A 14,319-nucleotide genomic window follows, 5' to 3' on the forward strand; every position below is an offset into this window, starting at 1 on the left:
AACTTACTACCCTCTCCACTACTGTTCCATCGATGTGGATAGGGGGGTGTTCCCTCTGCTGTTTCCTGAAGTCCACAATTATCTCCTTAGTTTTGTTGACGTTGAGTGTGAGGTTATTTTCCTGACACCACACTCCGAGGGCCCTCACCTCCTCCCTGTAGGCAGTCTCGTCGTTGTTGGTAATCAAGCCTACCACTGTTGTGTCGTCCGCAAACTTGATGATTGAGTTGGAGGCGTGCGTGGCCACGCAGTCGTGGGTGAACAGGGAGTACAGGAGAGGGCTTAGAACGCACCCTTGTGGGGCCCCAGTGTTGAGGATCAGCGGAGTGGAGATGTTGTTGCCTACCCTTACCACCTGGGGGTGGCCCGTCAGGAAGTCCAGTACCCAGTTGCACAGGGCGGGGTCGAGACCCAGGGTCTCGAGCTTGATGACGAGCTTGGAGGGCACTATGGTGTTAAATGCCGAGCTGTAGTCGATGAACAGCATTCTCACATAGGTATTCCTGTTGTCCAGATGGGTTAGGGCAGTGTGGTTGAGATTGCATCGTCTGTGGACCTATTTGGGCGGTAAGCAAATTGGAGTGGGTCTAGGGTGTCAGGTAGGGTGGAGGTGATATGGTCCTTGACTAGTCTCTCAAAGCACTTCATGATGACAGAAGTAGTCGTTTAGCTCAGTTACCTTAGCTTTCTTGGGAACAGGAACAATGGTGGCCCTCTTGAAGCATGTGGGAACAACAGACTGGGATAGGGATTGATTGAATATGTCCGTAAACACACCAGCCAGCTGGTCTGCGCATGCTCTGAGGGCGCGGCTGGGGATGCCATCTGGGCCTGCAGCCTTGCGAGGGTTGACACGTTTAAATGTTTTCCTCACGTCGGCTGCAGTGAAGGAGAGTCCGCATGTTTTAGTTGCGGGCAGTGTCAGTGGCACTGTATTGTCCTCAAAGCGGGCAAAAAAGTGATTTAGTCTGCCTGGGAGCAAGACATCCTGGTCCGTGACAGTGCTGGTTTTCTTTTTGTAATCCGTGATTGACTGTAGACCCTGCCACATACCTCTTGTGTCTGAGCCGTTGAATTGAGATTCTACTTTGTCTCTATACTGACGCTTAGCTTGTTTGATTGCCTTGCGGAGGGAATAGTTACACTGTTTGTATTCGGTCATGTTTCCAGTCACCTTGCCCTGATTAAAAGCAGTGGTTTGCGCTTTCAGTTTCACGCGAATGCTGCCATCAATCCACGGTTTCTGGTTTGGGAATGTTTTAATCGTTGTTATGGGAACGACATCTTCAATGCACGTTCTAATGAACTCGCACACCGAATCAGAGTATTCGTCAATGTTCTCGTCTGACGCAATACGGAACATATCCCAGTCCACGTGATGGAAGCAGTCTTGGAGTGTGGAATCAGATTGGTCGGACCAGCGTTGAACAGACCTCAGCGCGGGAGCTTCTTGTTTTAGTTTCTGTCTGTAGGCAGGGATCAACAAAATGGAGTCTGCTTCTCTGTAGCTCACATCATTGGTTGGGTTTGGTTCAATAGCGGTGCGTGGGTAAAATCCCTGTGGAAGCCAAGCCAGTAAAAAAGCCATATTCCAACCTATGTTGTGATAATTGTTATTTTCTCTATAACCCATTCGTTCATATGCCACCATGATATTACAATAAAGCCGAGACAACAAAAAGACAAAAGTCACACAGCGGCGAAATAAATTCAACTACACATTTGTTTTTTGTTTTTATCACAAAACCAGAGAGCAACATATTGCATGTAACAAACAGTTACATGACCCACAGCATGGTCAGCCAGGCATGTTTTAGACAGTTTACTAAGTAACTACTGATTTTAGAACCACGGAGTTGCCGCAAGTCAGCATAAAGACAACAGGAGCACTGCCTCTGCTATTCTAGCACCATTTCAACTTAAACATTATCAAATCAACTAGGCTAGAATACAGTGAAAACAAACTTAAAGATACCAACAATTATTTATTCCAATCAATCTTCCTAAATATCATGTGGCTGTCCATGGTACTGATTTCTTTCTTTCTGTGCGTGTGCAAGTAAAAAATGTTGACTCATCCTACTTGTAGACCAATGCCTTCCACCTCTCTTTAATGTTGGCAAAATGGTCTATTCCTTTGTCATACAGTATGTTTTTAGTTTTTGTTATCATAGGCTACCTAGCTAAAATATCTTGCTAGCCTAACTTCCTTGCATGGGCAACAATGAGCCAGCTAAGTTAGCTAGCTAGTTAACTTGAGCCTAGTCTACATCTAGGCTACATATTGAACTTAATTTGTCTCAGGCCAGTGGCACAATATATAAATGTATGGTTAGATCAGAATCACCTTCATAATCATACAGAGAATGTACAGAGACTGAAGTCAAAACCCATCTCCATCCATGTCTTAGGAAAAGGTCGATTTAGCAAGCTAGCTACTACAGGACAACAACAAAAGCAGCCCAGAAACATAAAAAAAAAATAATAATGTTTGCGTTGGATGTGATTTGATTGGTGTGAAGCCAAATCCAAACTGCCTTCCCTTGGGGGGTGTTTTACTGTGCCAGGACAACCCAACGTTGAGCTCAGCTAAACGCTGATTGGCTAATTCTTTTATACTTTTTTTTTATCAAGGGAAGCCAAATGCTTGCTGGCATCAATCAATCAAATGTTATGGAGTCATACTCTTTTGGTCCAGACAGCATCAAATACATGGGCTACCCATACTGAGACAGAGGGACGCTGTTTCCCATGCTCTGATGACTTTTCCGGTGAGATTCAGCTACTTGCGAATTGAAGGGAAATTATGAAAACACAGAGATTCTAAAGATAAATTATTTTCTCCTTTTTATTTTTGAATTTGTCAAATATTTTGGGAAGCCTTCCCTTGGCCTCCATGAATACACACAACTGGTTTGGTTTAGTTTGAATTGACCTCAACATTTATGGGACAGTTCATTGTGTGTGGTGTAGACATTGGATAGCAGACACACACAATAGCAACATTATATTTCAATCACAGAACACAAACATGTTAATCCTACAGGTAACACACTGAAACGTGCATAGTAGTTAGTCATGGGAGTGTAGAAGTGTCATAACTGACTGTCATACTAACATTGCTAGCATTCATTATCATATACTTTATCTCTTTCCATCAGACTTTATCTCACCCTAACTCTATCGTCCTCTATCCCCCCTCTCTCTTTGTGTGTGTACTGGTATGTGTGTGCATGCTTGTAACCCTGTGTGTATGTTTTGTGTGTGTGTTTGTTTGTTTGTGCGTGTGTACCTTCACAGTCGTTCATGTCACCTCGTTATCCTGGTGGGCCCAGACCTCCCCTCAGAATACCTAATCAGGTAAGATCACTGATGCACAGACGCGCTCCTCAGGCTACAATAGGATATGTACCCTCATCTTTTTTTATTTCCCTTCACTTGTATCTGCTTCTATTTACAGTGGGGCAAAAAAGTATTTAGTCAGCCACCAATTGTGCAAGTTCTCCCACTTAAAAATATGAGAGAGGCCTCTAATTTCCATCATAGGTACACTTCAACTATGACAGACAAAATGAGAAGAAAATAAATCCAGAAAATCACATTGTAGGATTTTTAATGAATTTATTTGCAAATTATGGTGGAAAATAAGTATTTGGTCACCTATAAACAAGCAAGATTTCTGGCTCTCACAGACCTGTAACTTCTTCTTTAAGAGGCTCCTCTGTCCTCCACTCGTTAGCTGTATTAATGGCACCTGTTTGTACTTGTTATCAGTATAAAAGACACCTGCCACAACCTCAAACAGTCACACTCCAAACTCCATTATGGCCAACACCAAAGAGCTGTCAAAGGACACCAGAAACAAAATTGTAGACCTGCACCAGGCTAGGAAGACTGAATCTGCAATAGGTAAGCAGCTTGGTTTGAATAAATCAACTGTGGGAGCAATTATTAGGAAATGGAAGACATACAAGACCACTGATAATCTCCCTCGATCTGGGGCTCCACGCAAAATCTCACCCCGTGGGGTCAAAATGATCACAAGAACGGTGAGCAAAAATCCCAGAACCACACGGAGGGACCTAGTGAATGACCTGCAGAGAGCTGGGACCAAAGTAACAAAGCCTACCATCAGTAACACACTACGCCGCCAGGGACTCAAATCCTGCAGTGCCAGACGTGTCCCCCTGCTTAAGCCAGTACATGTCCAGGCCCGTCTGAAGTTTGCTAGAGAGCATTTGGATGATCCAGAAAAAGATTGGGAGAATGTCATATGGTCAGATGAAACCAAAATATAACCTTTTGGTAAAAACTCAACTTGTCGTGTTTGGAGGACAAAGAATGCTGAGTTGCATCCAAAGAACACCATACCTACTGTGAAGCATGGGGGTGGAAACATCATGCTTTGGGGCTGTTTTCCTGCTAAGGGACCAGGACGACTGATCCGTGTAAAGGAAAGAATGAATGGGGCCATGTATTGTGAGATTTTGAGTGAAAACCTCCTCCCATCAGCAAGGGCATTGAAGATTAAACGTGGCTGGGTCTTTCAGCATGACAATGATCCCAAACACACCGCCCGGGCAACGAAGGAGTGGCTTCGTAAGAAGCATTTCAAGGTCCTGGAGTGGCCTAGCCAGTCTCCAGATCTCAACCCCATAGAAAATCTTTGGAGGGAGTTGAAAGTCTGTTTCCCAGCAACAGCCCCAAAACATCACTGCTCTAGAGGAGATCTGCATGGAGGAATGGGCCAAAATACCAGCAACAGTGTGTGAAAACCTTGTGAAGACTTACAGGAAACGTTTGACCTCTGTCATTGCCAACAAAGGGTATATAACAAAGTATTGAGATAAACTTTTGTTATTGACCAAATACTTATTTTCCACCATAATTTGCAAATAAATTCATTAAAAATCCTACAATGTGATTTTCTGGATTTTTTTTCTTCTCATTTTGTCTGTCATAGTTGAAGTGTACCTATGATGAAAATGACAGGCCTCTCTCATCTTTTTAAGTGGGAGAACTTGCACAATTGGTGGCTGATAAATACTTTTTTGCCCCACTGTATATCTTATTTGACTACATTATATTGTCTTGTCTTACCCTCTTTGACCGGGTTTGGACATGATTATGTGTATAGCCCCTTAGCTTTACTGTATGTTAATGATTTTATGTTATATTTTGTGATGATGATGACGATTTCGGCTCAGGCAATGGGGGTCCATGGTAACCAGCCTATGCTACCCAGCGGAATGGACCCCACAAGACAGCAAGGTGTGTGTCACACATACACACCACAGACTCTTACTCACATACAAGGACTGCGAGCTGATAGCGCTCTGTTTTTTTCAGGGCATCCAAATATGGGCGGGCCCATGCAGCGAATGACTCCACCCAGAGGGATGGTCCCTCTTGCGCCACAGGTATGTGATTGGATGAAATCTCCAGGTTTGCGTAAGTTTAAACTCCTTCGGTAACATTAGCATATGTTTGGCTGTTTGTGTTTGTAGGTGGGTGAATATATTTGTTTTTATGTGTGGTAGTATACAATAGTAGTATTTCTACTCTCCACCTGTAGATCCTGTTTGAGTTGTGTACATTACTTTACAGTAGTTTGACCTTGGGTTTCTCTTTTCCAGAACTACGGTGGAGGGATGAGACCTCCTTTAAATGCACTCGTTGGCCCTGGGATGCCTGGCATGAACATGTGAGCACTCTGTCATCAATACACACACGACACACACATACAGTACATTCGGAAAGTATTCAGACCCCTTGACTTTTTCACATTTTGTTACGTTATAGTTTTATTCTAAAATGTATTATGCACAATACCCCATAATGACAAAGCAAAAACAGGTTAAGAAACTTTAGCTAATTTATATAAAAAATATAAAAAACTGAATTATCACATTTACATAAGTCATTCAGAACCTTTACTCAGTACTTTGTTGAAGCACCTTTGACAGTGATTACAGCATCAAGTCTTCTTGAGTATGATGCTACAAGCTTGGCACACATGTATTTGGGGAGTTTCTCCCATTCTTCTTTGCAGATCCTCTCAAGCTTTATCAGGCTGGATGGGGAGTGTCGCTGCACAACTATTTTCAGGTCTCTCCAGAGATGTTTGATCAGGTTCAAGTCCGGGCTCAGGCTGGGCCACTCAAGGACATTCAGAGACTTGTTCTGAAGCCACTCCTGTGTTGTCTTGGCTCTGTGCTTAGGGTTGTTTTCCTGTTGGAAGGTGAACCTTCACCCCAGTCTGAGGTCCTGAGCGCTCTTGAGCAGGTTTTCATCAAGCATCTCTCTGTACTCAGCTAGGTTCCTCTTTCCCTCGATCCTGACTAGTCTCCCAGTCCCTGCTGAAAAACATCTCCACAGCATGATGCTGCCACCGTAAGTAAGGATGGTGCCAGGTTTCCTCCAGAAGTGATGCTTGGCATTCAGGCCAAAGAGTTCAATCTTGGTTTCATCAGACCAGAGAATCTTGTTTCTCATGGTCTGAGAGTCTTTGGGTGTCTTCTGGCAAACTCCAAGCGGGCTGTCATGTGCCTTTTACTGAGGAGTGGCTTCCGTCTGGCCACTCTACCATAAAGGCCTGATTGGTTGTCCTTCTGGAAGGTTTTCCCATCACCACAGAGGCACTCTAGAGCTCTGTCAGAAAGACCATCGGGTTCTTGGTCACCTTCCTGACCAAGGCCCTTCTCCCTCGATTGCTCAGTTTGGCCGGTCGGCCAGCTCTTGGAAGAGTCTTGGTGGTTCCAAACGTCTTCCATTAAAAGAATGATGGAGGACACTATGTTCTTGGGGATCTTCAATGCTGCAGAAATGTTTTGATAACCTTTCCCAGATCTGCGCCTTGACACAATCTTGTCTCAAAGCTCTCCAGACAATTCCTTCGACCTCATGGCTTGGTTTTTTCTCTGGCCTGCACTGTCAACTGTGGGACCTTATAGACAGGTGTGTGCCTTTCCAATCATGTCCAATCAATTGAATTTACCACAGGTGGACTCCAATCAAGTTGTAGAAACATCAAGGATGATCAATAGAAATAGGATGCACCTGAACTCAATTTCGAGTCTCATAGCAAAGGGTCTGAATACGGTAAATAAGGTATTTCTGTTTTTCCCAAAAACTTTTCACTTTGTCATTATGGAGTATTATGTGTAGATTCGCTAGGATTTTTTACTTAAAAAATCAAATAAAATTTAGAATAAGGCTGTAACGTAACAAAAATGTGGGAAAAGTCCAAACTTTCCGAAGGCACTGTACATTTGTATTTATTTTATTTTTATTTAACTAGGCAAGTCAGTTAAGAATAAATTCTTATTTACAATGACGGCCTACCCCGGGTAAACCTGGACGACGCTGGGCCAATTGTGCGCCTCCCTATATACATACACACACTACACACAAAAACATGTGCACGCACACACGCACACACACACACAATGAACAGACACAGCACTGTAAACATACAATCCACACAGTCCTTTAACGTCCTTTAACTCCCCCCAAAGGATGTGGTTACGCAAGAGTTCTATAAAAACAATATTTCCTCAATCCCTCACTAGATACGATCACTACCCTCAGAGCTGATTATGATTGGATGTGCTGTCCTCTCTTCCTTTCTCTGGCCTCTAAATGATGTGTTCTTGCCAATACTGTTGACGGGAAATAGAACAACCCAGGACTGTGTAAGAACAGAGTGAACTAAAGTGTGTGTGTGTGTGTGTGTGTGTGTGTGTGTGTGTGTGTGTGTGTGTGTGTGTGTGTGTGTGTGTGTGTGTGTGTGTGTGTGTGTGTGTGTGTGTGCGTGTGCGTGTGTGTATTTTAGGGGACCTGGTGGGGGTAGACCTTGGCCAAATCCTCAAAACGCCAACTCAGTGAGTAACCAGAAAAACAAACTTTAACACAACCACCAAGACAGATACCTAAATATACCACAATAACAATAAAACAGCAAATATTTTAATAAACATTTTTAAAAAAACATACATTTCCTGAAGAGAGGATTTGAATAAAGAGAAATGCTATTTTCACACACTCTCTCTCTTTGTCTGACTGTAGATCCCCTACTCCTCTGCATCTCCAGGAAGTTATGTGGTATGTATATAGTATGACCCTGTATATAGTATTCTTATTTACATTATTGTGTTCTTGTTGTTTTTATATCTTGTGTTTTGTTCTACCCTGTTATTTTTGGCATTACATTGTTATTGATAACTGCATTGTTGGGATTAGAGCTGCAAGAAAAGCATTTCACTGTACTTGAGCATGTGACATTAAAACTTGATACTTGAAACTATGTGACTGGAAGTTGGTTGTCTGTATTTGCCTGTTAGTTACAAGGCACTATATAGTGTGTTGTCTTTATAGATATTAGGAGCATTATATTGTTGGTGTGTAGTTGCTATGAGGCATTAATCTCCCAATTATCAACTCTCATTTTAGGGTCCGCCGGGAGGAGGGGGGCCACCTGGTACTCCAATAATGCCCAGCCCAGCAGGTAGTGTGTGCGTGTGTTTGGGGGGCCTTGACCTGAGTGGGGCTAATGGATGTATTTGTGGGGTTAGACAGGGACAGGGATGCATTCACAATGTTACAAACTGACTTTAGCGATTTGGTCTGTGAAACAACTTAACTATATACAGTGCCTTGCGAAAGTATTCAGCCCCCTTGAACTTTGCGAACTTTTGCCACATTTCAGGCTTCAAACATAAAGATATAAAACTGTATTTTTTTGTGAAGAATCAAGAACAAGTGGGACACAATCATGAAGTGGAACGACATTTATTGGATATTTTCAACTTTTTTAACAAGTCAAAAACTGAAAGATTGGGCGTGCAAAATTATTCAGCCCCCTTAAGTTAATACTTTGTAGCGCCACCTTTTGCTGCGATTACAGCTGTAAGTCGCTATCAGTTTTGCACATCGAGAGACTGAAATTTTTTCCCATTCCTCCTTGCAAAACAGCTCGAGCTCAGTGAGGTTGGTTGGATGGAGAGCATTTGTGAACAGCAGTTTTCAGTTCTTTCCACAGATTCTCGATTGGATTCAGGTCTGGAATTTGACTTGGCCATTCTAACACCTGGATATGTTTATTTTTGAACCATTCCATTGTAGATATTGCTTTATGTTTTGGATCATTGTCTTGTTGGAAGACAAATCTCCGCCCCAGTCTCAGGTCTTTTGCAAACTCCATCAGGTTTTCTTCCAGAATGGTCCTGTATTTGGCTCCATCCATCTTCCCATCAATTTTAACCATCTTCCCTGTCCCTGCTGAAGAAAAGCAGGCCCAAACCATGATGCTGCCACCACCATGTTTGAGTGTGGATGGTGTGTTCAGGGTGATGAGCTGTGTTGCTTTTACGCCAAACATAACGTTTTGCATTGTTGCCAAAAAGTTCAACTTTGGTTTCATCTGACCAGAGCACCTTCTTCCACGTGTTTGGTGTGTCTCCCAGGTGGCTTGTGGCAAACTTTAAACAACACTTTTTATGGATATCTTTAAGAAATGGCTTTCTTCTTGCCACTCTTCCATAAAGGCCAGATTTGTGCAATATACGACTGATTGTTGTCCTATGGACAGAGTCTCCCACCTCAGCTGTAGATCTCTGCAGTTCATCCAGAGTGATCATGGGCCTCTTGGCTGCAACTCTGATCAGTCTTCTCCTTGTATGAGCTGAAAGTTTAGAGGGACGGCCAGGTCTTGGTAGATTTGCAGTGGTCTGATACCATTTCAATATTATCGCTAGCACGGTGCTCCTTGGGATGTTTAAAGCTTGGGAAATCTTTTTGTGTCCAAATCCGGCTTTAAACTTCTTCACAACAGTATCTCGGACCTGCCTGGTGTGTTCCTTGTTCTTCATGATGCTCTCTGCGCTTTTAACGGACCTCTGAGACTATCACAGTGCAGGTACATTTATACGGAGACTTGATTACACACAGGTGGATTGTATTTATCATCATTAGTCATTTAGGTCAACATTGGATCATTCAGAGATCCTCACTGAACTTCTGGAGAGAGTTTGCTGCACTGAAAGTAAAGGGGCTGAATAATTTTACACGTCCAATTTTTCAGTTTTTGATTTGTTAAAAAAGTTTGAAATATCCAATAAATGTCGTTCCACTTCATGATTGTGTCCCACTTGTTGTTGATTCTTCACAAAAAAATACAGTTTTATATCTTTATGTTTGAAGCCTGAAATGTGGCAAAAGGTCGCAAAGTTCAAGGGGGCCGAATACTTTCGCAAGGCACTGTATATCTGACCTAAAGTGTGACTATACCTCAAGTCAGTTGCCTATTTGGCTTATAGTATGTTCAAGATTCTAGTGGGTACTTAACCTGAGGGTGTGTGTGTGTGTGTGTGTGTGTGTGTGTGTGTGTGTGTGTGTGTGTGTGTGTGTGTGTGTGTGTGTGTGTGTGTGTGTGTGTGTGTGTGTGTGTGTGTGTGTGTGTGTGTGTGTATACTGTATGTATACATGTGTGTGTACATATGTATACTGTATGTATGAGTTGTGTATACTGTGTTTCCTGTCAGACTCGACTAACTCCGGTGACAACATATACACCATGATCAACACAGTCCCCCCTGGTGGAAACAGACCAAATGTAAGATAACTTAACCATCATTATCTGTGTGTGTGTGAGCGTGTGATTTAACTGTTTAATACTGTTTGCTTGTGTTTTGGCCTTAGTTTCCAATGGGTGCCGGTGCAGACGGTCCAATGGGAGGGATGGCAGGAATGGAGCCACATCACATGAATGGATCGCTAGGTAACACTTAGGGCCCTATTCAATTTGTAAAGCTGAAGCATTTATGGAGCGTTTACCATGAATGCAGTCTGTGCTAAAGCAGGAACATTGCCTTTTGAATTTCAATCATGCTATGAAGCTGAATAGAACCCTTAAACAGACACACACACACACACATGGTTTGAGCTTGTTCTTAACTCCCTACACTAGTCTTTTGGAGGGTAAATTGATGTGTTTACTGAGACTGTATAGTAGTAATGCCCTTCTCTCTCCCAACTACCCAGGGTCTGGTGACATGGATAGCCTCCCTAAGGTAGGAGAAGACTCCAACCCAACCCATACCATTAGTAATTTGCATCAATCAATTATCAGACAGACTTTTGTAGTGATTTGTATGTGGTTGAAATATTGGTACTACCGTTAATGGTTCATCTACCCTATTGCGTATGTATGGTATACAGATAGATAATAGATTATATTTCTATGTTGTGTGATTGGTTCTGATCAGAACTCTCCTGGTAACCTGAGTATGAGTAACCAGCCGGGGACCCCCAGAGATGACGGCGAGATGGGGGGCAACTTCCTCAACCCCTTTCAAAACGAGAGCGTGAGTCCATACTCGCACCCACAGAAGTTATTCAAAGGGCCAGAGACACACATTGTAGCAGTAGGACTGAAGATTATCTTTACCAACTTTCAAAATGAACATTAGCCTACCAACTATACATTTTTTACATGGTGTTGATTATAAATATTAAAGGGCCTGGACACTGAAAGGCTCCATTACCAACACAATGTTTCAACAACCACCTCAGGTGTGTGCAGGGGACTTTCAGTGTGTGTTCCCTATTTGTTCATACCATAAAAAGTGATGTTTGGCTTCATAAGAGTATTGATAATATTTACATAACCCCCTTTGTCCGTCTCTCTCTCTAGTATTCTCCAAACATGACGATGAGTGTGTGAAGGCTCCGCCAGCTGGTCAGTTAGTGGTGTGGATTGGTGGAAGAGACAGGACATGATGTCATCTATGCCCAGTGGCTCTTCCTCTCTGTGCCCTCTCTACCAGGACAGTGGACCCAGGCCTCGTTCTCCCCCTGGCCTCTATCTGTGTTTGTTCTCTTCTTCCGTTTCCTCTCACTTTTACACTTGTGACCTTCTGCTTCGTTCATCACCTACCATCAGAGACTGTATGAAAGGAACCTCCATTCTAACAAACCAGGAAATACAAATCTCTGTATATTTATAAATGTATGTCACTGTGCATACTCTCAGTCATGCTAACACAGAAAGATGTACCATGCTCCACCATCTTGTGGAAAAGACACTGAAAACCCTCAAGTGTAAAGAAATCTGAGCAGGTAGCTTTCTGGCTCCCCACCTGCATTCGTTATGAGTCTTTAGATTTGATGGGCATGATGGCACCCACAGTCTATGATTGGATGAATTGAGATGACAACTTCAGTCTCATTGGATATACAACAACCTGGAATAAAGCCTATTTAATGGTATCCTCCGTCTCTCATTGGATGAAGATTATGGCAACCACAGTCTTTGATTGGAGAGGGGCGACAGCTTCAGTGATTTGAGATTTTTGTCCCACAGTGAACATTCACCAATGTTTTTTTTTTTCACCTCCATACACTTGAATCTGATGTGCTATGTTGAGAGAGATCATTCAGTACAGTATGGGCCATGTTTTCAATGTTGTTTTTTATTGGTTGGTTGATTTTGTTTGGCATGGTGACTGGTTTGAGAATATACACCTGCTTGTTGAGCTGTACACTGTGTAAGTGTACTGGCTAGAGAGTACTGTAAGGCCACATCTTATCATTTACTGGGAGCAATGTTCATCCTTATATCAATGTCTTGACTACGAGCATCAACACCTAAAAACAAAGAGATTTGCCAATCTAACGATGACACATCTGAGATGGAGAGAACAGAGAAAATGCAAGCAGTTGGTTGTCTGAAAGAGAACTATTTTCTGCCTTGTCAAAAGGATGCCATGTGTTGTGATTTTTCAAAGAATGCAAGACTGTAGATTGAACGAAAAAGGAAAACTAAAAGTGCAGCAATTGGTGACAATGGTTGTAGGGATTTTTGTGTGAAGGTATTATTAAAAACATGCATTTAAATCATTCTCTTAATTAATTTATTATTGTCATCCGGAAAAACTGTGATCTTAATGTATTTTGGAGAGTATGTGTAGAGGTAAAATAGCTGTGTTTTGTATTATTTTAAACCTACTCCTCAGCCCATGTTAGTTTTATTATGATAATATTTAGTCCATGACGTTATTATTTAGTCCAGGATTTTACTATTCCCTCCCGTAGATCTAAAACTCATAAATCTAACTTCTCTTCTTTATGTATCTAACACATGGAGGGATGGACAGAAAGAGAGAACGAAAGAGAGAGGGGAAAGATGAACTAGGGGACACCAATACAGAGCCGTTTGTTTTAATGTTAGTTTGAAGTCACAAGTATGAATAATGAAAGATGCATATTTTTTTCTTTTTAAATTTGACAATTTACACATTTTTGGATTCCAAATGTTGGTTGTTTGTTTCCATTTGTGATGTGTTCATTTTCTTCCTTTTTCTGTTATTCTTTTATTTTTACCTCTTTATGTTTTGTAAATACACTGAGAAGTACTACATGGGTTTTGAATATGCTGGTATAAAGCTTCTCTTCCCTCATTAATAATGTTGACTCCTTGTGTATGTCTAATGTGCATGCATGTGTTTACAAAGGCAGCCCAATTATTTCACCTTTTACCTATTTCTCCCCAATTGGTAGTTACAGTCTTGTCTCATCGCTGCAACTCCCATATGGACTCGGGAGAGGCAAAGGTCGAGAGCCATGCGTCCTCCGTAACACGACCCTGCCAAGTTGCACTGCTTCTTGACACACTGATCGCTTAACCCGGAAGCCAGCCGCACCAATGTGTTGGAGGAAACACGGTCCAAGTGATGACCGAATACAGCTTGCAGGCGCCCGGCCCACCACAAGGAGATGCTAGAGCACGATGGGACAAGGAAATCCCAGCCGGCTGAACCCTCCCCTAACCCGGACCAATTGTGCGCTGCCTCATGGGTCTCCTGGTCACAGCCGGCTGTAACACAGCATGGGACCTCGGGGCCGCCTGCCTTATACATGTTTTACATTGACAGTGACAGCTCGAAAACTAGCTACAATAGACAATGGAGAAGCAGAGTAAAAAAACGTAAGAGTGGGGCTGAAAAGTTAAGAGACAAAAGTCTTCACTCAAATGCAAAAAACTTACCGACTTATTCGGTAGTAGTAGTAGTAGTAGTAGTAGTAGTACTAGTATCATTGCCACCGACACTAACATCGAAGTGCTAGACTGGCAAGAGGAAGATTCCACAACCCGGTTCGCGGGTGAAAGAGTAGACGGAGAGGACAGCGAAGCCAAAGACAGTGCAGCCGAAGCGGTAGATATGTGCCTAAATGTGTTACAAATACAACATGTTATATCAGAATTTATGAGTGAAATGCGAATACTATTGGTCAGCTACTGATGTGTAAATGTACCAGAAA

At 42.5% G+C, this 14,319-nt stretch overlaps 1 protein-coding gene across 2 annotated transcripts in view; it reads left to right on the forward strand.

Moving 5' to 3' along the window:
* The window catches only part of LOC118393350 (single-stranded DNA-binding protein 2), a 96,395-nt gene extending 82,931 nt beyond the window's left edge, over positions 1 to 13,464 (forward strand). For both annotated transcript variants that reach the window (XM_035785946.2, XM_052461687.1), the window contains exons 6-17: positions 3,301 to 3,360; positions 5,208 to 5,271; positions 5,350 to 5,420; positions 5,637 to 5,704; positions 7,835 to 7,883; positions 8,068 to 8,103; positions 8,452 to 8,506; positions 10,542 to 10,612; positions 10,699 to 10,777; positions 11,041 to 11,069; positions 11,265 to 11,363; positions 11,693 to 13,464. In XM_035785946.2, coding sequence (XP_035641839.2) covers positions 3,301 to 3,360; positions 5,208 to 5,271; positions 5,350 to 5,420; positions 5,637 to 5,704; positions 7,835 to 7,883; positions 8,068 to 8,103; positions 8,452 to 8,506; positions 10,542 to 10,612; positions 10,699 to 10,777; positions 11,041 to 11,069; positions 11,265 to 11,363; positions 11,693 to 11,722 — 711 coding nt within the window. In that variant the 3' untranslated portion in view covers positions 11,723 to 13,464. The remainder of the gene's footprint in view (positions 1 to 3,300; positions 3,361 to 5,207; positions 5,272 to 5,349; positions 5,421 to 5,636; positions 5,705 to 7,834; positions 7,884 to 8,067; positions 8,104 to 8,451; positions 8,507 to 10,541; positions 10,613 to 10,698; positions 10,778 to 11,040; positions 11,070 to 11,264; positions 11,364 to 11,692) is intronic.
* The last annotated feature ends 855 nt before the right edge of the window (positions 13,465 to 14,319 follow it).

Source organism: Oncorhynchus keta, chromosome 14, assembly GCF_023373465.1.
Source record: "Oncorhynchus keta strain PuntledgeMale-10-30-2019 chromosome 14, Oket_V2, whole genome shotgun sequence".
Lineage (NCBI taxonomy): Eukaryota > Metazoa > Chordata > Actinopteri > Salmoniformes > Salmonidae > Oncorhynchus > Oncorhynchus keta.